Here is a 27,219-nt window from a genome sequence, read left to right as displayed (position 1 = left end):
CTTCCATGACATCACTGAGTCACTGAAGTAAACCAACCTTGAAAGCCCGAAGTGAGCCAGTAAGTTTCCTTTTGTGTTTAAGCTGCTTTGAGTAGGATTTTCTGTTGCCTGCAACCAGATGCAGCCTGTAAGATCCACTACACATTCTATAAGAAAGGGAATGCCTGTTTTTGACTTGAATTACATATGAGAAAGCTGTTAAGAGTGCTAAAAACAACATATTCAAATTTTAAATACTTTTTGAAGTCACATTTAGGAGCTATTACCATCCTATGAGCTACAATTTGGCTTCAGGTTGTTTTTGCAGGAAATGTGGCAAGCTGTGTAAGTTAGTTTATTCAGCAATTATAAGGGGAGGCTTCAGTGTGCTGTAATTGCTGTACTATAGAAGCCAATTAGCATAGGGTTAATACCAGATGAACAAGAAAGATAATATTAGGCAAATAAAAAATGCAGTAAGCAATGTGTATAATAGTGCATTGGTTTTATTGGTGGCAGAAAAATTCTTTCATTTGTAAAAGGTATTTGCCATATTTAACTCAATATTTTTTTCCTAAGCTTTGTACGTTTTTAATTTTTTTTTCAAAATCTTTTTTTTTCCTTCAAATACTAATATCCACCATGGCTGCATCTTATTCTGAAGGGAAAATCGGAAGTCTATCAACAGGTTCTGCCCAGGGTGTTTCAGTCACCGGCGCCTTTCTTCATGAAGACTCTATTTAAAAAAGAGAGGAAGAAAATAAAGTTGAACCCTCAAATTAACTTTTCCATAATTTGTCAAGATCCATTTCTCTGAAGCTTCTCTTTAAATGTGAAGTGTCTGTATAAATAGCAATAGATCTCAAGTAGAATAAATTGGATGTTGCTATAATTTATAAACATAATTTCCATAAAGTGATATGTAAACAAAAAGCAAAATCTTACAAAAAGATAACTTTTTTTTCTTCTAGAAATTGTTAATTAAAGTATGTCTCCCTTTATTGCAAGCATGTTGATTTCAGGAACCTGGATTCACTGAACAGTTTTTAAAGGAGGATGACCTAAGGAATAAAGAATATGCAATCTACCAATGAGCCTCTTCTCTGCCTACTCCCCACCTCCACTTCCCGTTGAGTATCTCTGCTTTGGACTGTTCCATAATTTTACAGGTCATTAACTGCAGGTTGTCACCTCCCCGCCCACTCCACCTGTATCAGGTCCCACTCTAGTTGAAACCACTTTGGGTGGTGACAACAGAAGGAAAAAAGAAAAAAAAAAACCAAACCAAGTGCCGTCGAGTCAATTCCGACTCACAGTGACCCTACAGGACAGAGTAGAACTGCCCCATAGAGTTTCCAAGGAGTGCCTGGCAGATTCAAATTGCCTACCATGTGATTTGCAGCTGTAGCGCTTAACCATTGTGCCACCAGGGTTTCCACAACAAATGGAGCTGAGATAAATGGTAAGAGAGGACTTATTTGCTCCAGTCTGTTTCAGCTTCACGCACAAAAGACCACTTGGGCAGGGACTGGTGGGGTTCCCACGGCTGCGTACAAACAGCTCATAACTCTTCCCTAAATTAATAGTCTCCTGCTCAGAAATTAAAGCGTTGTGGGTACTATTATCCTGTTCTGCTGGCATCATGGAGTTCTCTAACAGCTATCTTTATAGTGACTATTTCTCTGACCTTGATTTGGAGAATTTTTCAAAGGAATGATGGACCAAATTGTCAAAAAAAAAAAAAAAAAGATTTAAGAATGCATCTCTTACCAGCTAAAAATGCTGTTAAAATCTGGACCTTTGAAAATAAACAAATACTGATTATTTACATAGTAGTCTATGCTTTAATTTTTTTTTTTTTTTAGTCTATGCTTAGCCATTCGTTCCCATGCATGTTTCTGCTTAATACGTGGAGATGAGGCCTGAAATTGAGATTCAGTATTAAGTGCTGCCTTGACATCTGGTAAAATCGGAGGGCCTCAAATGGCCCTCTCTGGTCCCGGGGATCAAGTCCACTAGACAAAAAATGTTCCTCATCATGGGGACCAGGCACAGTGTCTGCTTATCCCCAAGTAGCAGGCTTCATTTCCCTGCCAGCCCCTGGAATTACTCAAAAAAAGCCCAACGGGACACGGGGATCATCCCATCCTCTTGTTATACAAACCTGCCTCCTACTGCCTCTGTTCACTCTGTTCCTGAGTACAATCCTCCACATGCCCTCCTCCCCTCCACTGTGTGGCCCTGCATGGTGTGCGGTGTTCTCCTCCCCCACGTTGCAAGTATAAACCAAAAAAAAAAAAAAACCGGACCCGTTGGCATGGAGTTGATTCCAACGCATAGTGACCCTACAGGACAGAGTAGAACTGCCCCATAGGGTTTCCAATGAGTGGCTGGTGGATTTGAACTGCCAACCTTTTAGAGAGCAGCCGAGCTCTTAACTATTGCGCCACCAGGACTCCTCACTGCAAGTATAGGTGACCAGTATTGTCCAGGGTTGGGAGTCGTGCATTCGGCCATCCCCAGAACCCTAGGGCAGGATCCCTTCCTCACCAACAGGGTGAAGAGGAGGTGAATAAACCACATGTGAAACGATGAACATCATTCTCTCATCAAACAGATGAGAAACTAGATAGGAAGTTCAAAGTGAGTCAGTATTTATCAAACCTTCATTTATCTTCAACCTCTCTGGCCCTGGGGAGCTTCCTGCTGATTTGTCTTATAAACTCCTCCTACACAGTTCAGGCATTTCTCCCTTTTCACAGCAGGATATAAAAATCCTAACCACGCTTCCTACTGGACCACTGCAGCAGCTTCTTAGATACTTTAATTCATCCTACACTCGAAAGTCACATTCCTTAAGCTTGATAGCACCAAATTCAAACTCTGTGTGTGTCTAAAGCCATACTGTTCCATCACTACCAATAAATACTTTTAATGCTTACTGTTTTGGTTCATACACTCTGTTGTAGTCACTGAAAGTTGCTGGCTGTGGACTCTCTGCTTCTTCCCCTTCTAAGCCTTCCCCCACTTTTAAAAAATATCTTCAGAAGACTCACCACTATTGTGAGAATGAAGCTTGAAATTTATTTCTAAGGCCTGCCCACACCCTATCTAGCTCCTAAGACTCCCATCTGTCAGGAACCTCTCCAAATGCACACAGCTTTGGTCAGTGTCACTGACTAAAGAACTGCATGTAATTTCTGTATTCTCTATCTGTTCATATTTTCAGCTTGTCTGTAACAATTATGACATAGTTCTAGAAATAGAAGTCTGAGTCTTGGGTTCCATCTCCCCTCCTGGCTCTGATCTGACTTGCCACAATTTCTTTTCAGATGTGGACCTATTTTCCCACATTACTCTGAAAGACCTCCTTCTCTCAATTAGCCCTGACTCCCAGGTATCTCCTGCTTTCTTAGCAGCTGATGTCATCCTTAACACCAGGTTCAAGTAGAATTCAATTCTCTCTTCACCTTTGGTGAACTACATGTGTGTAAGGGCAGGAGACTTGCAAAAAAAAATTTTAGGATAATCAAAAGAATGTGCAAAGTACACTCCTTAAGCTTTATTTAAAAATATTGTTTAAATGAACATTTACTGAACAGCTACTATGTGTCATTTATCATTTAGTGAAGTATTGAAAACATAAAAAGATCACGATTATAAAATTATGTTTTCTTAAAAGAGACTACAAAGCACCTTAAGTGTATCTAACTATCATGAATAATTTTAGACATTAAAACCTTAGAAACATTTTAGTATATATTAGAAGTCATGCTTATAATCCTCTGAAAGTCAAATGGCTACCTCAAATGTGTATCTTCTCTTTAAATGTTTGTTGTCATTATTAGGTGCCAGCAAGTCAGTTCTGACTCATGGAGACCCTATGTACAACAGAACGAAACACTGCCTGGTCCTGCATCATCCATTTAAATGTTTAAGTTAATGGAAACCAGGAATGAGAAAATAAAAATATCCCAAGAAAATAAAATATTGAATTGTGTGACAAAAGCAAAAATTGTAATTGTTATTATTGCTTCATATTGCTAAAACTTCCATTCAAAGGGAGCCCTGGTGGTGCAGTGATTAAGAGATCGGCTGCTAACCAAAAGGTCGGCCACCAGGCACTCCCTGGAAACCATATGGGACAGTTTTACTCCTTCCTATAGGGTCACTATGAGTCAGAATCGTCTCAATGGCAATGGGTTTGGTTTGGTTTTCCATTCAAAGATAGCATATCAAACAATATTTAATTCTACTTCACAGTCTTTTATAGCACATTTTTTAATTAAAATGAATTATAAATTATCTCCATCAGAGATCCCATGTGTCTTATTTAATTTTTTTTTTTAGGGTGAATTTTATAGTAGGAGGTTTTTTTTTTTTTTTTTTTTAATTATATCACGATGGGACTGCCTCCCAAAATCAATTTTTTTCTCCATTAATTAAAAAAATATATATTTCATTGTGTTTTCAGTAAATGAGGTTCCTATTTAACAATTTTTACACAAATTGTTCTGTGATATTGGTTACAATTTTCACAATGTGTCAGCATTCTCATTATTTCCATTCTGTTTGCTCTGTTTCCATTAATCTAGCTTCCCTCCTTGCCTTCTCATCTTTGCTTTTAGGTAAATGTTGACCATTTTGTCGCATACAGTTGATTGTTTACGGGAGCACATTACTTATGGGTGACACCGTTTATTTTCTAAGCCAATCTGTTATTTGGTTGAAAGGTGACCACCAAAAATAGCTCAGTTCCAAGTTCAAAGGATATCTCAGGGCAACAGTCTCCAAGGTTCCTCTAGTCTCTGTTGGTCTAGTAGGTCTGGCCTTTTATAGTTCTACATTTTTCTCCCTTTCTATCTAGGACCTTCTATCGTGTCCCTGATCACAACAGTTGGTAGTGGTAGCTGAGCACCATCTAGTTACTGGTTTCAGGTAAAAAGAGACTGTGGTTCGTGTAGGTTATTAATCCTGTGGACTACTTCCCTCTTTGAGTCTTTGGTTTCCTTTATTCCCTTTTGCTCTAGATGAGTAGACAGTACTTGTATCTTAGATGGCCACTCACAAGCTTTTAAGACCCCAGATGCTACTCCACAAACTAGGATGTACAACATTATCTTTATGAACTATGTTATGCCAATTGACTAAGTTGTCCCACGAGACTATGGTCCTTAGCCATTCTACCCAATAACCCAATTCTGTGACTTGTTTGGATATGTCTAGGAAGGCTTCATAACTGTGTCCACCGTGTATTTTATTATATATGTGGATATATATGCAGCACACACAAACATGTATACACATATGCCTACAGATACACCTATAAATACATGTGGATTTACTTGCATGGGCCTCCCAGTGCACATATATGCATACATATGTAATCACACACATTTTTGGTTGTTTTTACTGTTGTTGCAGAATTGTATATGTTAAAGCATTTCCAGAAATTGTCCCTTTTTCCTGTGTATTTCTTAGTGTCTTCATTTACCTCGGTTAAGTTGTGAAGACTTCACCATATTTAGTGGTGTCTTTCCCATCACCAAAAATAACAAGTGGTGGCGCAGCGGTTAAGAACTCGGCTGCTAGCCAAAAGGTCGACAGTTGGAATCCACTTGCCGCTCCTTGGAAACCCTGTGAGGTGCTCTACTCTGTCCTATAGGGTCACCCTAAGTCGGAATCAACTTGATGGCAATGGGTTTGGTTTTTTGGTACTAGAAAGTGATTCCTCCTCCTTCCCCTCCCATCCCTGGTACCATCAAAGAAGGCTGAGTTCTGTGTATATATCTATTCTTGACTTTTTATAATAGTGGGACCATGTAATATTTGTCCCTCTGTAATTGACCTATTTCACTCAGCATAATGTCCTCTGGATTCCTCACTATTCTTTATAGTAGTGTAATATCCTATTGTATGTGTGTACCACAATTTGTTTATCCATTCACTTAGGTTGTTTCCATCTTTTTGCTATTGTGAACAATGCTACAATGAACATTGGTGTGCACATGTCTATTCATGTCACTGTTCTTCTATCTCTTGGATATGTATCTAGGAGTGGGCTTGCTGGATCTCAAGGTATTTCTATTTCTAGCTTTCTGAGGAAGCACCATACAGTTGTCCATAGTGGTTGTACCATTTTACAATATCACCAGCAGTGCATAAGAGTTCAAATCTCCCTACGACCTCACTGGAATTTGTTGTTGTTTTGATCACTGCCATTTTTACAGGGGTGAGATGGTATCTCATTGTAATTTTGACATGTACCTCTCTAATGGCTATATGGTCACTGAGTCAGAATTGACTCAACGGCAGCGGGTTGGGCTTGTTTTTTTAAAAGACTAATGATCGCCAGCATCTCTTCACGTGTTTGTTGGCCGTCTGAACGTCCTCTTTGGTGAAGTGTCCGTTCATGTCCTTTGCCCATGTTTTTATTGGATTGTTCGTCTTTTTGTTGTTGATGTTTTTTATATATGTTAGAAATTAGACCCTTGTCAGTATGTTGGTGCCAAAGATTTTTTTCCTAGTCTGTAAGTTCTCTTTTTACTCTTCTGGTAAAGATTTCTGATGAGCATGAGTATTTGATTTTCAGGAAGTCCCACTTATCTAATTTATCTGCTGATGTTTGTGCATTTTTAGTTGTGTTTAAAAGGCTATTTATGCCAAAAATTAGGTTTTCTAGTTTTGTCCCTGTGTTATCTTCCAGGAACTTTACACTTTTAGCTTTGACTTTAGGTCTTAGATGCATTTTGAGTTAATTTTTGTGCACAGTGTGAAATATGGATCCTGTTTCATTTCCAAAAATAATTTTCTTGTTGATATCAGGAATCCAAAATTTCTGTGTCACACATTTCCCATGTCAACAGTACAACTCAAAGCAGGCATCTGGGCACAACTGAAATTTTGTTAGAGGGATCACAGAAACCTACTAAGACTGTGATGTTTGAATTTATTGGAACACTTCCAACTGTACTATTTGATGTGAATAAGCTCCAGTTACCCACAGCAATGACTTACAATTTAAGTAGCACATTCTTTTCTCCAAAAGAATTTTTTTACATTCTAAAACCAGGTGCTATCAAGTTGATTCTGACTCATGGCAACCCCATGTGTGTCACAGCAGAACTGTGTCCCACAGGGATTTCAGTGGCTGATTTTTGGAAGTAGATTGCCAGGCTTTGTTCTGCCTGAGGGTGGACTCGAGCCACCAACCTTTAGGTTAGCAGCTGAGCATTTTAACTATTTGCACCACCCATGGACTTTGAAATTTTACATGGAATCTTGATATATAAAACATATCAAAGAAACTAAAGAAGAGTTAAGAGGACCAAGGGATTTCTCAGTTTTCACTTGCCTTTAACAGAGATTCAATTATAAGCACACTGAGCCTATTTTAAAAATGTAGGCTCATCTTGCACAATGCAAAGTTGCTGATGTCCTTGTATACACTTTGATTTTGCTTAAAAATAGTCCTGGACATAATGAGGAATCATTTGCTCAGATTTTACATGCTACAGAAAAATGCCCAGAGCTGGGCTATAGCTCTTCTATGACAGTGTGGACAGTAGGTCACACCTGCTTAATTGATGAGGTCTTTTATTAACTCTGGTGGCACAGTGGAAACCCTGGTGGCATAGTGGTTAAGTGCTATGGCTGCTAACCAAAAGGTCAGCAGTTCAAATACACCAGGTGCTCCTTGGAAACTCTTCAGGGCAGTTCTACTCTGTCCTATAGGGTCACTATGAATCGGAATTGACTTGACGGCAGTGGGTTTTTTTTTTTTTTTTTTTTTTTTAATTAAAACACACAAAAAAGCCATTGATACAAGGAAAAAAGTGCTACATTGACTTGCTCAGGTAACTAAGAAGTCAATTAGCATTAGGCTTCCACTCTAGAGAGAACTACTACATAAGGGGCTAAGAGTTAGAAATTAGAAGAAATCATGTCTTCACTTAGGATGACAACGAATTTTTAACCAATGATGACACTTCGGGGAAGCTGAAGGAGATATAAGGCTCTAGAACAGTAATGTCTAACAAAAATATAATGTGAGATACATTTATGTTATTTGTTGGTGTCTGCTGTCAAGTTGATTCTGACTCATAGTGACCCTATATGACAGAGTAGAACTGCCCTATGGGATTTCCTAGGTTGTAATCTTTATAGGAGCAGATTGCCAGGTCTTTTCTCACACAGAGCAGCTGGTGGGTTTGAACCTCTGACCTTTCGATTAGCAGCCAAGCACTTAACCAATTCACGGGAAAAAGTAAAAATAAACAGGTGAAGTTAATTTTAATAATATATTTGTTTAATACAATATATCCAAAATATTGTTATTTCAGCATGTAATCAATACAAAAAATTATTGAGATATTTTATATTCTTTTTGTTCTAAATCTTTGAAATGTGATGTGTATTCTTCACGTATAGTTCATCTCAGTACAGACTAACCACATTTCAAGTGCTTGACAGCCATAGCTTGTTGGAAAATCTGAGAATATCACTTAATAGGGGCAAAACACAATGTGGGTAATAGCATAGGAGAATGAATAGCTGAAAAGAGGTACTGAGAATAATTTCTAAAAAAACTCTCAATCATCTTGCTACTGAGAAGAAGAGACTGAGAAAAAAGATATAGTTACATCCAAAATAATCTTTAGAGTGATTTATACCAACGCTATCATGGAAGAACTCTATTTAAAAAAAAAAAAAAGTTCAAAAGTACTGGAAATAGTGACAAAACAGAAATGTTATCTGAGATAGAAAAAGTATTTCCTACCAAAAATATAATGGGAAATAAGGTCTTTCTTCATCACAAAGAGATACCTTAGTTTGGTCCCATAATTCCCTATCTTTTGTTATATTTCTCTTCTTCCTACTGAAGATGATTTTCAGAGAGCAACTCTCTTCCTTAAGGTCTGAGATGAAAGCTTCTGGGTAGAGACATACATCCCACAATTTACATTTCGACAAGCATTCATGTTATCTTTATTCAATTCCTGGGAATATACTATGAAATTTCCTTTTTACTAAAAAGGATTGTAATTAATTAAACAAAAATAAACTCAATTACCCAGGTTGGTATTTATTTGGTCCTTTGTTTTCTCGTATCTCTTGCTTTCAAACTTAAGTCATTTCACTGACTGTCATCACCTCCATTAGAGGAAAAGAGTGAATATACAAGGATAGCATTTGTGCAGAAAGGTTTGGTGGAAAAAGAGTTTGTAACTATAGGATCATCTTAAATACTTAATGATTGTAAGCAGTTTTAAAACATCCGTTTTTTTTTTTTTTCCCTATGTATACAGGTAGTCCCCAGTGTGTCTTTAAGAATTTGCAGGTAAGTTGACCTCCAGACACCCTTCTAACTCAGTACTGAAGTTACTCCTGAGGTTCACCTTTCAGCCAAAGATGAGACAGGCCTATAAAACAAAATAAGACTAAATGGGCATACCAACCTAGAAGCAAGGATGAGAAGGCAGAAAGGGACATGAAAGCTGGTAATGGGGAACCCAAGGCCAAGAAGGGAAGAATTTTGACGTGCCATGAGGTTGGCAACCAATGTCACAAAATAGTATCTGTAGTAATTGTTTAGTCAGAAACTAATTTGCTCTGTAAACCTTCATCTAAAGCACAATTTAAAAAAAAGAAAAAGAAAAAGAATTTGTAGGTAAGTTGGAATGGGTGTATAGGGTTCTTATTTAGCCTTACTTCACTGCAAGAATAGGCTAGAAGCCTTTTCAATGATTCAAAAGCTGCACACACAGCAAGTGAAGGTGATTGCAATCAAGAATTTGTTGCTAGTAGGGACTGGTTCATTTGTGTCAAAGTGAGAGCAAATTTACATAAGATTAAAGGACGAGTAAGCTTTGTCTGTAAGCTGGATGTTCAAAACTCAGGAACTTACTGTATTATCATACAGGAAAAAAAAAGCTCTGGAAAGGTAACAAGAGTCAGAATAGCTAATTCTGACTTGAAGAGTTGTAGAGAATTTAAAAAGGAGTTGGTATTTGAAACTGGACTTGAAACATAAATAAGAAATAAGAACAAAGAGCTTTCCAGACAGAGTGGATAGCTTGTGCAATAACCTGCAGTCGTAAAACGGTGTCCCAGGTTTGAAAAATGGTGAACAGCTCTGCGTGGCTTCGCTGTTGAATATGTCGGTGAGAAATGGCAAGGGGTTAGGCTAAAGAATTAGACTGGGGCCCATTTGGGACAAACTGTGCAACCTTTACAATGAAATTTAAACCTTATTCTGAAACAATGGGGTCAACCTAGAATTTCAAGCAAGAGACTGCTATATCCAACTTTAAAAAAATGGTTTCAGAAGGGTGGTGTAAAATTACTCTGGAGATAGTACAGACTAGAGGTCAGGAGTAAAAAATAGTTTAGAGGCTATAGTAATAGTCTACATAAGACACGATAATGATAGGAATCAAAGTTGTGGCAGTAGGAATGCTGCCAAATACATGAAAAATTTGAAAAGACAGGCAACGAATTGAAAGTGGTAAGAGACAACAGAAATCAAAGATAATTAAACATGAATGGCATTTTTTGTTATATAGAAACCATCCCACAATGTCAACTTTACCTTTTTGGGTTAGTTCCGAGCCCGGGGAGGTTGGTAAAACTGCTGGGTGGGCCGAGTTGATCGTCTTGGCTGGCCATCACCTCCTCTGCGGAACTCCAGAGTTTGGTCGTAGGTGCCTTCTTCCTATTTGCAAACAGCAGTGATTTAGCATGTTCAACATAGCTCCAAGTTTACTAAGTCCAGTACCTTTTATGATATACCCTATTAAGCTGCTCTGGGATTCACATCTGTCAACTTTTACAACAGTGGAAGGCAGGGGAAGGAAAAAAAAGGCAGGGACAGCATTGAAACTTTTTTGGTCTATGGTAATAGAAGAATGAAATTTCTAGTGATAAGAATCAAATTTAATTCCAGAAAAAGAAACTATCTCCAAATAATAACAAGACTATCTCATCAAATGATCTGACACAATGTCGTAAAAACACAGAAAAGCAACTGTTATCATAAAAATCTTGAATATTTGGGCTTCTAAATATTTCTAGATATCTATCCCTTGGAAACTCTATGGGGCAGTTCTACTCTGTCCTTCCTATAGGGTCGCTATGAGTTGGAATCGACTCGACGGCACAGGGTTTTTGGGTTATCATGGAAACAGATTTTAATAAGATATGGAAAAGAGGCTGAAGAGGCAGCTGTATGTCCTTAACTGATGAAAACTCCAACATCCTTAAGAATCTTTTATCTAGAGACAGGAAAAAATAATGGGTTGGGATGAAAGGGAAAAATACAAATTACATGTAAAGAAAGCTTCATGCAACACGGAAAGATAACCACAGTTAAGACACAAAACTATTTTCTTCCTTTTTTTCTTACTGAGGGGGTGATCTACCAGCTTAAGGAATAGCATGAGAAAATTAGGGTAAGTAGATTAAACAGCAGAAAGAGTATAGTTAATTATAATATTTGAAAAGGACTTAGAAGCAACAGAAATGTAGCCAAAAGCCACGCTGGTTTCTTACTGAGTGCTGCCACCCTGTTATTCTGGTGTTTTTAAATTAATGCAGCTATAAGTATACTTCCTTTAGAAACAGAAAAAAAAAAAAAAAAAAAATTTGGCTCTCAATTTCGTTTATGGAAGAGACATCATCTATTTCACTAAGTACTGAGTTTAAATTCCAACTGAATTTTCAGAGCACGATAATTTGCATGATTTTAGAAATTCACCCTATTTCTTCCTCCTCCTCACTTTATCTTTGAATCTTCTTCCCTTTGACCCTATTAATAGCATAGAAAATAATATGAAAGGCTGAGTTCTATTCTTAAATTTTTACAGATCCAACTACTGCAATTTTGCCTGATGGAAGTAGAAAGATGCTAAAATAATCTGATCAAATCCTGTTATTTGGCAGTGATATTTAATATTCGGCATAGATATAACTCTCGTTACTAAGCATCCTCTACAGTATTCTTAAAAAGAACTATTATTTCCACTTCATGTAAAGGAAACTGAAGCCCAGGCATGCTTTGTGACTTTGTCCTAATACTTCTCAGGCAAACTTAGGCTTTGAATTCAAACACTTAAACCTCAGTCTGCCTGTAAAAGGAATAAGCTAATAGTAAAAAATGAATGATCACTCTCAGGAGACCATCGCTTCCAAAATAAGAGAATGGTGAAATCTGACAAATAACTGGTATGATTTAATAGCTACATTTTAGAGACAAAATTCCAGATTAACTTTCTTTCCCTACGCCCTTTTCCTTATCAATCAATCTCAAAATGTTTAGAAGAATCAGCTATTGAGTCTGTAATTTAGCAAAGCAATTAAGATGCAAGAAGAATGCAAAAGTGTTCAGGAAAGAAGAGGTTTGTTTTTTATTATTCTGGTCACTGTTCTCAATGGTAATCACCAAATATTATAGCTACATTTGAAAAGGAGCTATTTAATTTTATGACAAATGACAATACCTGAAGCTCTGCATATTAACTGTGAAGAATGAAAATATATTTGGTATACAGGAGATGAGGTAATTATTTCAGGAATTAGAATGGAATGTTGTTTTTCTCCACCCTCAGCTGTAAAACTGGCTAGAGGACATCTAAAAATCCATACACTACCAATAACATACACTGTGAGGTGGGACACAGCATCTGCTCAGCGAGCAACCTGGGTTTATATATAAAAAAAAAAAAAAAACGCAGTGTAGGACACTACTATTTGAAAAGCTGTCTCTACCATGTTTAAAATATTCACAGAGCGTACTATTTAGAATCAATTAAATGGCTTTATAGAGATGACTGACCATGAGATTTTTCACATTATTTGATGTCTTCACAATCTTCTTAAAGTGGAAGCCAAAAAGATGATTCTGACGGCCTGGTTTTTGGTTACTGTCAAAGACACAACTTGTGTCTTTTCAACTTTTAAATATTCCTTCTGCAGAGCAGTTGAGGGCAAACCTTGTTGCCCACAACAACCACTTCTTTAGAGTCTATAGCTAGCAATTTTTAGCATCTAACGAGTCTCTTTTCCTGTTTAGTGTAACAGCCAGATCAATTTATAAATCAGTTTATTTTATCTTGAGTCTTCTTTGAATAATATTTACATCTTCTTCCTCTTCCTAGCCTATCTTCTTCCTTTAGATTTCAGTACTCTGTATGATTTAAAACTCAAATAAATAAATAAAGTTCATGTGTTCACAAGCGTATTTTTAAAATCTGACACTACTTTAGGAGTTGAAACAGTCTTTGAAGACCACATCCCCCTAAATCTTAGAGATGAGCAATCTGAAAATTCAGAGAGGTAAATGATTTGCCCAAGGCCACAGAGTTCATGAGTGGCAGAGACAGGACCAGGAGGATTTTGCTTAATGGCTCTCAGGCCAGGTTTCTTAAAAATGCTTGTAATAACTTCATAAATTGAAACCAGCCAATGTCATCCTCACATAAGCTTTTGAAATTTAGAACCATTTTATTGGAACTCAGATTTTTGCTCACCTAAACCATGTTGTTATCAGATAAAACCTGGTTTTAAAATACCAAATAATATTGAAAACGTGTCCTTTTTTTATTCCAATATTCACTAGTTTATTGCTCCTTTTAATGCAAAATTTCAAAATGCAATCATCATTGTGATATCAAGCATGAACCAAGTTATATACATATATATATGTATATATATACAGCACCAGTGCAAAGAGGAGATACACAACTTCATCTATAAAATGCATTTGACAAGCTACAGCTACACTGTCATTAGTGCTCACTGTATCTGGAGTGAGCACAAACACAGGCAATCACAAATTTCCCCGTTTACCAATAAGCTGGGTTACAAAAGCTCATTGCAAATCAGCCACTTGGAATCTGGAACACGCTTCAGTCGGAGGTGGGAAACATACTTAAACAGAGGTCGGGTTCTCTGTTCTGCAAACAGTAGAACTTAGTAAGATGAAGCACAGCTAAGTGTACAAACCAGAACTGTAAGGAACGGGCTAGATCTGTGGTTCTCACCTGGGGGCGATTTTGCCTCACAGAGGGCATACGGCAACAAAATTCCTATGTGAGGCAAAATCACCCCAGGTGAGAACCACAGATCTAGCCCCTTCCTTAGAGTTCTGCTTTGTATACTTAGCTATGCTTCATCTTACTATTTGCAGAACAGAGAACCTGACCTCTGTTTAGGTATGTTTCATACCTCCGACTGAAGTGTGTTCCAGATTCCAAGTGGCCAATCTGCAATGAGCTTTTGTAACATGACTTATTTATAAATGGGGCATCTAGAGACATTTTGGAAACCCTGGTGGCATAGCGGTTAAGAGCTATGGCTGCTAACCAAAAGCTCAGCAGTTCAAATCCACCAGGAACTCCTTGGAAACTCTGTGGGGCAGTTCTACGCTGTTCTACAGGGTCGCTATGAGTTGGAATCGATTTAATGGCAATGGGGTAGGGGTGGTGAGAGACATTTTTGGCTGTCACAAGTGGGGGTGCTACTGGCATCTAGTGGGTAGAGACCAAGGATGCTGATACACATCCTGTAATGCACAGAACAGCCTCCTACAAGAAAGAATTACTGGGCCCAAAACTCTGATAGTGCCAAGTTGGACTAGGCAAAGTAAGAGGAAAGGAAGCTTCCTATTCCTAAGGTCTAGGGCAACCTGGGGAAGAATATGAAATTCTGTAAGTTTAGTTTTGGCACCCTTCCCCACTTTTCTTTCTGGACATTTCTTCTTCTGCCTCTGCCTCTAGGGCCTAAATACTGACCCAACTCTCTATGGAACTTTTTGTTTGGCTCTATTTGGTGACAATACTTGCTGTGCTCTCCCCTGTTCCAGCTATGTTCAGACTGACTTAATGAATTACTTTCTCTTAAAATAACATTCCTTCAGCATTATCCCATGGCCATACTTTGAGGAGACATTGTTAAGTTCTTTGGTTAGTAGGGATTCTCCTTGTAGAAAAACTTAATATTGCCACCTGTCCTTCAGTAGCTATTTTCCTGTAATTTAGCGAATTTTGTCTAGTTAGCTCCTTTTAACAGAATTTGTATAGTAGTCAAAAAACATAAACTCAAAAATAATTCTTGAAATTTAGAACATTTTGAAAAATAAAATACTAATGAGTACTTTTCTCCTTCAGGGATTCACATATGAACCACTTAGTCTGTGAATTTCCAGGCCACTTTTGCCTGTGTGGTTAGCTTGTATAGTCAGTTTATAGGGATAATTTAAATATAAACCCAAGTAAACAATCATTTTAAATACAACTCTGGTTTCCTAAACATCATGTAAGTAATTCTAAAAGTAAAACTTAGAGTATTTTTAAATGATCTATTTCAGATCAATTATACCAATATTCTATTAGAGTAACTGAAAATTGAAAGTCAAAGCTAAAGTGGCATCAGCTCTTCTGTAAAGATGCTGGACAACACTTGTGCACACGAAGGTTATAGATTATCATCAACACTGAACCTCAGTTTGCCAACGTGTGTTTAAGAAATAGGTTGCAATTCAATATATATAGTTCTACACAAACCAGGTCTTTGATAGCCTGGAGCCAAAGATTAGAAAACAGGAAGTTTTATAAAGAACACTTAGTTCAACTAACTCAGAGGCTATTGTTTGCTCAGGCAGTTCTTACCATAACCTAAGCTAGAACACAAGTCTTCTGATTCATAGTTTTATCTGTCCTTCATTACACTTTCAAGTCATGAGGGTATGGTGCAGAGGCATACTACATTTCAGAACTGGACTGGGAATCAGAGATAATCTATCAGATGTAAAACTTATTATTTTGGTAAATGTGACAGATTTCTTTCAGATGAAATTTTATGTAGAATTGCAATTTAAATAGATGAGCTCAGGTTACAGTGAGTGTTTTAATGTGTGTGTGTGTGTGTGTGTGTGTGTAAAGGAACACCCCCTTGGCTTTTTCTTCCTCAATCCCTACAAGCTCTGAAGACCCTAATGTACAAAAAACAAAACAAAAAAAAACTCTGACCTAGTTCAACCTCTCCTGCACACTAGGGCCCAATTAAGCTAAGTGACTTGACTAATAATACAGGAAAGTGAGGCAGTGGAAGAATAGGAACTGGAACACAGGCCTCTGACTCTTGAATACAGAGCCCTTTCCCCTTCACCTTCTACCACAGAGAAAATCTAAACCTTTCTTTTGATTCCTACAAATTAAACGTCTCATTTGATAATAAAAACTCACCTTATATACCTAAATGAGGGAAAAATTATGGTTTCATTAATATATAAGAGAAAGATATTATACACGTTTGAAATACAGTAAATTTTATGACTAATTTATTCTACTTTTTGAAGCTTTCTGCAAGATTAAATTCCATTTTAGAATAAAATATAATGGGCTATTACAGTCTCCCTTGTCCCTAGAGGCTCTAATGTACCATCTCAAGTAATACTTTATTTAAACCAAAACAGTTTATGGCCAAAAAAAAAAAAAAAGCAAAACACAGATTTCAAGACAAAGGAATATCAACTTAAAGTTCTAATTGCTAAAAAAAAAAAAAAAACTGTTCCAAAATGCATGGCTGGCATAACACAGTGCTTTCATTGCTGTATCACGAAGAATTTCAGGAGGGCTGTGAGACATTTCATTGATGTTCCGATTATTTCTTTTTAAAAAGCATATTTTCTAAAATCGCATTAAATTGAAATTGGTGATTCTGTAAAATCAAATTATGAAATCACCTGAATACCTAGCACAAGGGTTTGTTTTATTCTATGCTACACCACTGAAGCACAATTTAAGGCAACTAAACTTTAACATGGAAGAAAAACTGGATTTTTAAAAAATGTTTTGAGTAGTTTTTTTCCTTGTTTTTATTTTTATTGTACTTTAGATGTTTACAGAACTAGCTTCTCATTAAACAGTACACATATTGTTTTATGACACTGATGAACAACACCATGACATATCAACACTTTCCTTTCTCAGCCTGGGTTTCCTGTTACAGCTTTCCTGTCCCCTCCTGCCTTCTAGTCCTTGCCCGTGGGCTGGTGTGGCCCTTTAGTCTCATTTTGGAAAAACTGTATTTTCAAATGACAGTAAAAGCAAAAGCAGTACTATTTGCTGGGTGTTTCCTCTATCATGGCTAGGGTTTTCTTTACTTTTATTTTCTACTTTAATACCATCTATTTGGGGCAGTTTGAGCACTCAAAAATTCAACTAAATATCAAAAAGCTGCATTCATATTTTAAGTAGGAGAATATAGTGCCAAAAAGAAACTAGGAGTGATGTCATCTTTATTAAATTTCAAATGAGAGAAGTTATATATCCTCTTTCATTCAAAAAAAAAAAAAACAGTTTATTCACAACTTGGAATTAAAAGAAAGGGAATGAATATTTTTCTACTATGTGCCTGGCATTTTGCAAACTATCTCATTCAATCTTTGCAATAATGCTTTGAATTACTCAATGGCATCATCTTACAGATGAAGAAACTAAGGCTCACAGTAACTCACCCAGAGTTATGCAGTCAGTAAGTGGCCATGCTGCAATAAGTCCCTTCAATCAGAGAAGGGGGCTCAGGCTTCCTCCAGCAGCCATTGCCTCTGCACTGCTCTGTATTCTTTACTAAACAACAACAAAAAAAACAAACAAACCCACTGCTGTCGAGTCAATTCCGATTCATAGTGACCCTATAGGACAGAGTAGAACCGCCCCATAGAGTTTCCAAGGAGTGCCTCGCGGATTTGAACTGCTGACCTCTTGGTTAGCAGCCATAGCACTTAACCACTACGCCACCAGGGTTTCCGTATTCTTTACTAGAAAGTGCAAATCTGCATTTCTGTAACTTCCACCTGTGTTCTCTAGTTGAGTCTGTTTTCTTTCCCATATAAAAGACTTTTAATTATTTAAAAGCAAATATTATAACTCTTCTGTCTTCTAGAAATAAAAAGACAATTCCTAGAACCACTTGTCAAATACCATTATTTCTAGAATCTCCATCATCTTGATCATTTTTCCTTCATATATTTTAGTTTTTCACTATTCTATGTACCCTGTTAAGAAGCCCTGGTGGTGCAGTGGTTAAGCCACTGGCTGCTAACTGAAAGGTTGGTGGTTTGAACTCACCAGTAGAAAGTACCTAGGAGAAAGATGTGGCAGTCTACTTCCATAAAGATTTACCGCCTTGAAAACCCTGTGGGGCAGTTATATTCTGTGCTATAGGGTTGCTACGAGTTGGAATCCACTTGACCGCAACTGGTTTTGGTTTATGTACCCTAGTACTCAGAACAATATTCCATGTACGGTCTGCCTGGAACATGATACTATTATTTCTTATGTTGAGGACACTCCGCATGAATCTTTTAGTGCAATCTAACTTTGCTTTAATGTTTTACAGCTGTGCAGTCACTGCTTGCTCATATTGCACTTGTCATCAACCGAAACCCCTACAATCTATTCTCAGGTCCGCTTCATTCTCTATGTGTCGAGAATTATTTTTCCAACCTAAACACAAAATATTAAATTTAACCCCAGTTTAAGGCTGTGCACTAACGGAAAATATTATTTGGGCACTGTATTACCACTGGTATATTCTTAATAACTATGTAATACTACATCAGGTTTTGCCAACAAGTGATTTATTTTGGTGACTTATTTGTCTTTTTTGCAGAGTAGAAGTTAGATATCTACACAACCAAGGGGCTAACGATTAGGTCAGTAGCTAAAATGTAGTTTAATCTTAAAACTAGATCCCAGTGATATTTAGAAGATGACATGAGAGTCTCAGTTCAAGATTAAATGTTTTGTACGGGTTTAGCAATGAAATAGTAGGCTAACAAGATTGATTTTTTTCTCACACTATGTAAAATGCTTTCTAGCCCCTTGAGAAATACCGGCCGATGCCTCTCGCCACACACATCTTCACATCTCTCTGTAAAGTACTCTAAATTTGTGAGGAATTCAGATTGAATTCATAAAGTGGGTAAAAGCTTTATGAGAACAGCAATAGCTACCACATACTTAGTACAAACCTCCTGCTATGCTAGACTGTTTTTTATACTCATTATTTTATCAAACCCATATAAAAAGCCTTAAGTAGGTCAGCATCATTTCCCTCCATTTACAGGTAAGGTGTAAGATCACGGGGTATGATGGCAGTGAGTCCTAAACCTGAATTATCTGCTCTGCGACATATTAGTTTAATTATTTTAAGCAAGTTACTTAATGGCTCTAAACCTCTGTTTATACTTTTTCTTGTGTGTAAAATGGGAATACTAATATATTTTTCACAGAGATTCTGTAGAAATTAAATGAATTAGTATACCCCAATAGTTATACATGGTACCCAGAACACAATGGGTACACTTCGATTATATTCAGGTTTTGAACAGAAACAATTTCAATCTTCCCGTTCTCAACCATTTATACCACTCTACCTCAATAAGTTTGCAGGGAAGTAACATACCATCTTGATATTAAATAAATGCCTATTACTCTCAATATGTTTAGATTTATGGATTTTTCCTTCACATTGATATTATAAAATGTTCAGTATATAAAGAGTTAGCTTTTTTTTTTTTTTAGTCATTCTCTTTCCAAGTTTAGGAGAGCTTTTCAATCTTTTTTGATGGTTAGATGACTGAAGGAAGAGGATATCACAAAGACTTTGTCCAAGAATAAACAGAGTAAAGAATTTCCAACAACTTCAGTAAAGGAAAATTATAGTCTGAATCAGGTGATTCGTACTAAAGGTGCTTTCTTCTTGGCAACGCCAGTCATGTCTTAGCATCAAAGTCTCTGTCTTTCACAGGTGGAGAAACTTTCCTCACTGGGGCTACCGTGGTTTTTTGGGCAGTGACTGTGCACTGTCATCCCTAAGGCTCCCAGGCATCTCCCCTGTTTTTTCATTCAGATTCTCAGGCCTGCTCCATATTGCTTCAACTGTCTTCTCACATCCCCACTTCTTACTTCTTCCCGATACTCATCTGACTTCCTCAGTCATCATCCACTACAAGTGATTTTCAGCAACAGGTCTCAAATCAACAATCAGACAAAGATAACTGACTCTAAGCCACGGCTAAAACAACAGCAAGAACAAATGAGGAGGGCATGATGTCTCCGGAATAGAGTCCAAGATTTTCTTGGGTTTTTCAAATACTTAATCTGTATCTTTCTCAAAAGTATTAAGGTAAAATAATCAACTCTTTAAAATTCTGAATTCATCCCTAAGATTATTTAAAGTGTGCTCTTCTGTCCAACTAAAAATCCTGCCCCCTCCTTCCTCCCTTCCCGATGGTGTGCTCACACCCTCCCACTCTTTTTCTCTCTCATACACACATCACACACACATCTCTCTCTCTCTCACACACACACACACACACACACAATGCATAGGTCACTGATTAGGAAGTGCTTACTTTGCCCAAGGCAAAATCGATCCTCTGGACTAGAAGGGTCAAACGATAATACCTATACTGTTCAGAAATTTGTAAGACTAAGGTTTACTATAATTAAGGCTCAATGAGAAATCATAGATACTAAGAAAGCTCATGGTTTTCTAACAGTATATAAACTTCTAGGTATAAAATGTATGATACGATATTCAAATTTTACTTTTATTATCTCTGAATAAATGCATGACAGTATTTTAAAAGCTGAAGTGAAGTAAGGGAGGAAAGCCTGCCCAGAGTTAAACACTAATTTATACAAAACCTGGTTTTGACAAGACTCCTGTCAGTGTCAAGCAGCAGGCACACTGACAGCAGGACGACTGAAAGGCTTTGTGCTGGAGCTGGAATACAAGTCACCCATTTATGAAGGTGGTTACAAACTGCAGAATTTCAGAAGTGTGAAGGAAAATGGTTTTTCATAAAGAAAAAAGATGGGATATTTTCTAACTTTGCAGGCAATACCGTTAGCTTAAAGGAGCACAGTTCTATCATTTTGTGAGAATACTACTTTACTTTAAAAACATATTTGCGAGTTTTTATATTAAGACTACATTTTAAGGGTCCTAATATACAATTTCCCTCATTATTCTAGTAATATTAAAATAGCAAAAAGAAAAAACAGGAAAATAAAAGGAAGACCATTTAGTTTGAAGAAAACGATGGTGCAAAGGAGTGCTTTAGGTTTCCTTCCAACTGGGACAATTGAGGATGGTACCCAACTCTCGATTTGGCAGTTTCAATCAGTAGGTGCTGCTGTAATCCGGGATTAATAAACATCACTTTCAGGAGGCTAACAATAAGGAAGGCTGCTCCTTCCAAAGCTTTGAAGGAGAACTAATGAAATGGAACCAACATCAAGAACCTATGTGCCAGGCATTTCAGTCATTCAGTGACTGAACAAATAATGCTTATGAGCCGCTACTATGTTCCTCACAACAACTCTATGAGGCTGCAGAGTTTTATTGCTATTTTTCAGAAGAGAAAACAAAACTGAAGTTAAAAAAAAATTAACATATCTTGCCCAGGCAATGTTGGACTGTAAAGTCTGTGTTCTTTCCAAATATCCCAAAGGATGGAGAGGCTGAAGCAGAGAATTAGACTGATAATGGTTTAACTGTTACAAGATTTATATAGAAAGATCAAAATCGAGTGCTTTCCTTCTCACTTATATTTTGATATATAATTAAATTAATAAAAGAAAATGGATATGATATCACATAGATGCTATGGTCTTACTGTAAACACAAACTGTCCACAATGCTACCTACTCTGAGTGACTCAACTGTGAGAACAAACTACACTGAAATGGCTACAGTATCAATAGTAGCTACTATACTTCAAGGAATATACACAAGAGCTCAGAAGAATGGCTGGTACAAAGTTAAGTGTTCATTAAAGTTAGCTGTTTTTATTACTTCACAAATGTAAAGTTCCATTCTTTACAATGCCTATTACAATATATAAACAGTGTTTCTTTTTATTGCTTTAAGTCAAGCAATTTGGCTATGTTATCCCAGTGAGTTATAAAGGTTGAGAACCTAACATACAATGCTAAACAAGCCTTTCTGTGGCACTTTACATTTACAGAGTGATTTTACAATTATTGGTGCTAATAGCCAATGCAATACAAAAGAGAGACTGAGAATCTGGTCAATTAGCAATATGTTCATTTTTCTTCCAAGGAAGAAAAGAACCCAGAGGCAATCTTTTTTACTGGGACGAATTCTACTAGCTTACCAAATACAGTAATCATCTTTATAAAATTATTCAAGTGTAAGGGTTTTCTCGCCCTAGTTTTCTGAAGACATGGAGCATTAACTTCCCCCAAGAACACGGCTACTGAGAAGGAAAGTATAGTAAGTAAGGCAATAAAACTCACCAACACAAAGATTTTCACGACTGTACGTTCCAGATATTTATCCTCAGAGGCTTGGCTGAATACAAATGATTCTGTTTTGTATACTTAACTCGCACGTACTTAAAGTCACTTAAGAATGTACTACTAGAATACACGTTAAGGTATATTCATCAATTTCATAATACGGTAAACTGCACTGTATTATTTTTCTCAGCTCTCTGTAGTTTTAGTGAGAAACTGTAAGTTGTTTAGGCTATTTTTTCAGGATCATTACCAATGTATTGAAATAGCGGCAATTAGAAAGAGATCCAGGGATCATGATTCCGTAATAGTTTATAAATTAACTCAAAGATTGTGAAAAGCATATTACCTGGTTTTCTATTTGGATTTTATTTTATAATCCCAATGCTAGTGGTGAATAACACTTTATAACTGATGTACACAAATTATGATGAACACATTTTTAATATTACACATTTAAAACTGTGTTCTATGTTAAGAAAATCTCCCTCCATGAATAGGTCAATAATGATGGTTAGTTCAATAGACAGGCTAAATGCCACGGGATTAAACAGCAGCATTTTATTTTCTACTTGATTTTCTTACTCTTCTTACTGATAAGCCACCCTAAAGAAACAATTTCATAAATAACAATTTAGTAGTCCCCAACTTACGACATATTCAAGTTACAACATATCACACTCATGATTTTTTTTTTTTTTTGATACAGCTTATCATTAATAGTGAAGCCCTGGTGGCACAGTGGGTAAGAGCTACAGCTGCTAACCAAGAAGTTGGCACTGCGAATCCACCAGCCACATCTTGGAAGCCCTATGGGGCAGTTCTACCCTGCACCATAGGGTTGTTATGAGTTGGAACTGACTCGGCGCAACGGGTTTGGTTTGGGTTTTATCGTTAGCAGTATGTACTACATACAATGTTGTAGCATGTAATTTGCTGATGTTATTGTTCTCAGATGTTCACTTGCAAATGTTCAATGTTACGATTTACTGTTCAAAACACTGCTGTATAGCAGGCTATGCCAATAACACTGGAAACTGGGAAAAAAAAAGTAGTATTAAACTTAGGTCAGACTGACTTACAACCTAGTCATTGGAACAGAACCCCATCATAAGTCGGGGACTACCTGTATCACGGTTTTCAAAACACTGCGTCTGTCTCTCAGTCTCCCTTGTGTTGCACACACACATGGTCAATATGACTTAGAATGTTCAAATAACTAAATTTTTATTCATTAATATATCAATTCCTGACATGCCTATGAGCTCAAGAAAGCCTGAAACTTTGTTAACATTCCTAGGATTATATTAATGTTAATAGAGTCTAAAACCAGCTTCATGTGGCATTTTCCAATACTGAATTCTGTCGAGGTCCTAGGGCAATGGCATAGACATTGCGACATGCAGACTTTCAAAGACCAGGTTCCCAATGAGAACCTCCACTGAAAACTGGCTGAGTGGTTATTGTTAGCTTTTACTTAAAATATAAGGAAAGGTCTTCTTATTTGTGTATTCATCCACCTAACAAACTTTCCTTGCAGCTACTAAAAGACCAAAATTAGAGAATGAACTGTTACGGAATTCTTTGAGCATATTTTTTATTATTATTATTTTTAAAATAGCACCTTTGTTGAGAGGGGCAGAACTCACATACCATAAAATTCATCATTTTAAAGTGTGCACTTGGTTGGTATTTAGTATATTTACAGTGTGTGTAACAATCATAACTATTGATTTTAGAACATTTTCATCATACCAAAGAGCACAATTTTTATAAGGGTTGGGAACTTTTGCTGTAAAAATAAATACATTCTTGGCCAGCTCCCTCTCCCATTCTCCTGGGCAGTTTCCAAATCTTTACACCTCTTTTCAAAATCCCCCTCCTATTTTTGACTTCACTACTTTCAACAGATGATCTCCTTTTACTTCACAAAGAAGAGTTCATTACTCAGAAATGACTCAGCTTCCTGCCCTGAAATCCAGCAATTTACCCACATCCACACCTATGATCATTTCTTTTTTCTCCTGTCTCTAGTTCCTCAACATGCCCAAAGTCACATGTCATTGTACCCCACTTCCTCACCATGGCCTGGGTTCTTCTCACCCTTGTACCTGTGTGCCTCTCTCTCTCTGCCTCCCTGCACCTTTGATGTACACATGCTTGGGTTCTTACCTTGACTATTTTCACAGACAAGATCTTGAAAGTAGTCTACACTCCATCTCCATTCCCTTATTTCCTACTCACTCTCGAGCAACCACTAGTCAGCTTCCATGTCCACTATTCCATTAAAAGTGCATTCTACAGTCAATAAATCCAACAGGCACTTTTCAAGTCTTATCTTCCTTGACCTTTCCAGCATTTTATATTAGCAATTCAGCAGTCTTCCCCGCTTCCCAACTCTTTGTCCTCTCCGGCTACACTTTCTCAATTATACTTTCCACCTCTCAAATGTGAAATTTCCCAGAAGTTTGACCCCAGTTCTTATCTCTTCTCTCTTTATACACTTTCCTTAGGCAATCTCACTCATTCTCTTGACTTTTCTGTAGACTATAATGACTCTGAAGTCCTAATTTCTTGCTTTAGTTATTGCAAAAACTGGTCTCCATGTTCTCTCCTTTCACTGAAATCCATCCTCTGTACTTCTCTTAACACAAAGATCACATCATGACATTTCACTGCCTAAAGTCCTTCATTGGAGTCACTGTCCTGAGGGATAAATCCAAACTCAGTATAAACTGCCTGATCCTTTATCATCTGATCCCTGCCTACCTTTGCAGTCTCATCTACTGACACTTAATAGAACAAACCTATGATCCTACCAGCATACTCTGCTCTACAGTACCCTCCTACCTTTCTTGCTTTCTCTATTCTCTCACTTCCTTCCTCTAGGCTAGGTCTTAATAGCCCTTCAAGGCTTTCCAGATTCACCTTAAATTTTATTCATTCAGTTTTAACAAATACGCACTTGAGAGTTCCTATGTTCTAGACACTGTTCTGGAGGTATTAGCTGACTTGGAGTCCTTATCCTCACATTGATTCTACTTAATGGAGGGCTGGAGAGAGGATAGGGCTATGAAGAAAATAAAGCCCGGTGAAGGGAACAGGAAGTGTGTGTGAGGCCACATTGCTTCTTTATAACAAGATAGTGAGGGACACCTCACCTCTTCTGTGAGGCAGTTCCTGACACGATTCACTTCAGGCTGAGTTGAGTATAACCCATCTGTGCTCTGTTCATCACAACCTTATTGCCCTGTCCTGAAATGGTGGTGTTCTTGCAGGGCTCTTCCACTTGTCTGTGATTCCTTGAGGGCACGGACTGCTCATCTATGCATTCCTGTTGTCTAGCACATACTCTTTCTAAGGAAATGTGTTGTCCCAGGCACTGTTCTGGGTGGTGGAGATAAAGGCACATAGTAAGTGCTCAAAAAAAGTTTGTTGAAATACATTAATACATTTTTGAAATCATAATAGTAAAAACCTCAAATATAAAAATTTCACTTTATACTTAATATTTAATTGTGTATCAAATACTAAAACAGACCCGAAGTGTCACACGAAAAGGGTTTTAAAAATAGGAAACATTACTTTATAGGTAGTGTGTCTGTTTGGGTGATGAAAAAGTTTTGGAAATGGATAGTGGTGATGTCTGCACAACACTGTGAATGTAATTAATGTCACTGAATTATACACTTAAAAATAGTTAAAATAGTAAGTTTTATATTAAATATAATTTACCACAAAAAAAGATATAAACTATAATTACACACTAACATATTCCCAAAACTGTGAGTGGTAGATGAATAAAGATTAAATAAACATTTCACAGGAGAAACATATTTGAGCTGCATTTGAAAGCACAGGAGACTGAATCCTGAAAGTCTGGAGGTATTCTGGGAACAGGATCAATAAGGGAGAATTTGCAAGGAATTACAAATACGGTTGCACGGCTAGAGTAAAAAGTTGGTGCTAAGACTTTGTATAGGTAAGTCTATCGGTCTGTAGGAGTATTTTATGCACTGATTACAGACAGAACAAGCATTTTATTATGAAAAACCATAATCATTTACTGCTAACCTTATTGATGGCAAATGGGCAAATAAGAAATTCAGAAGTGATTTTTTTGTCTGTCCTATTTGTTTTTATGCTCATTTTTTGGACCCTTTTTGCAAATCTCAGTGATTTATTTTTAGACTAAAATTCCCTTATTATCAACTTTCTTCTTGCTAATTTTATTTTGTCTGCTTTTACTTTTCTAAATTAAAAATGCAATACGGAGTTACAGAAAATTTCTAAAATTCAAGAAAATGTGTATGTTTATCTATCCACTCATCTATAGACACATACATACACACTTATATGTAGACTGCACACAATTCTATCCTAAAACAATCATTACTTTGAGTGTATCATCAATCAAACCTATCAATTGCTTTTATTTACTTTATCCCCGTGATATTATACCCTTCATAATGATCTTACATCAAGCAGCTGTATAGTATCTAATCCGGCAGATGGATGATAGTTTGCTTTATCATTCTCTTACTGTTGGACATTTAAGTAGCTTCTAGGTTTTTACTACTATAATAATTCTGCAATGACCATCTCCCAGTAAATAGCTTTTTTTCCTTTGAATTTCCCTAGGAGAGATTAACAACTGTGGGATTACCGGTCTTATTCGTTTAAAGAGTATGAACTTTCAAGGCTTAGAAAAAAAATCAGAAGGATCATATCGATTTACACTGCTATCAGCAATGTATGAGTACCTATCTATATCACTTTGCCAGTATATGCTATCATTTAAATTTTGTCCATTAATGCATAAATTAAAAATTGTACTTAATGGATTCATCTGCATTTTTTGGATTACTATTAGAGTTCAACATTTGCCTCTAATTTTTAAAGTTATAAA

The 27,219-nt window shown here is 36.9% G+C and overlaps 1 protein-coding gene across 4 annotated transcripts in view; it reads right to left on the bottom strand.

The window, feature by feature from the left end:
* TDRD3 (tudor domain containing 3) overlaps window positions 1-27,219 on the bottom strand; it is a 246,058-nt gene that overhangs the window by 24,218 nt on the left and 194,621 nt on the right. For 3 of the 4 annotated variants that reach the window (XM_049853408.1, XM_049853410.1, XM_049853411.1), the window contains 2 exons: window positions 10,571-10,693; window positions 460-715 (listed from right to left, as the gene is read on the bottom strand). In XM_049853408.1, the coding sequence (XP_049709365.1) occupies window positions 10,580-10,693 (114 nt within the window). In that variant the 3' untranslated portion in view covers window positions 460-715; window positions 10,571-10,579. Of the gene's footprint in view, window positions 1-459; window positions 716-10,570; window positions 10,694-27,219 lie in introns of those variants that run through there. The other variant, XM_049853409.1, reaches the window with a different exon arrangement.

The sequence above is a fragment of the Elephas maximus genome, chromosome 14, assembly GCF_024166365.1.
Source record: "Elephas maximus indicus isolate mEleMax1 chromosome 14, mEleMax1 primary haplotype, whole genome shotgun sequence".
In the NCBI taxonomy this organism is placed as follows: Eukaryota; Metazoa; Chordata; class Mammalia; order Proboscidea; family Elephantidae; genus Elephas; species Elephas maximus.
The sequence above is the reverse complement of the archived record's forward strand: the minus strand, read 5'-3'. Positions and strand labels throughout refer to the sequence as shown.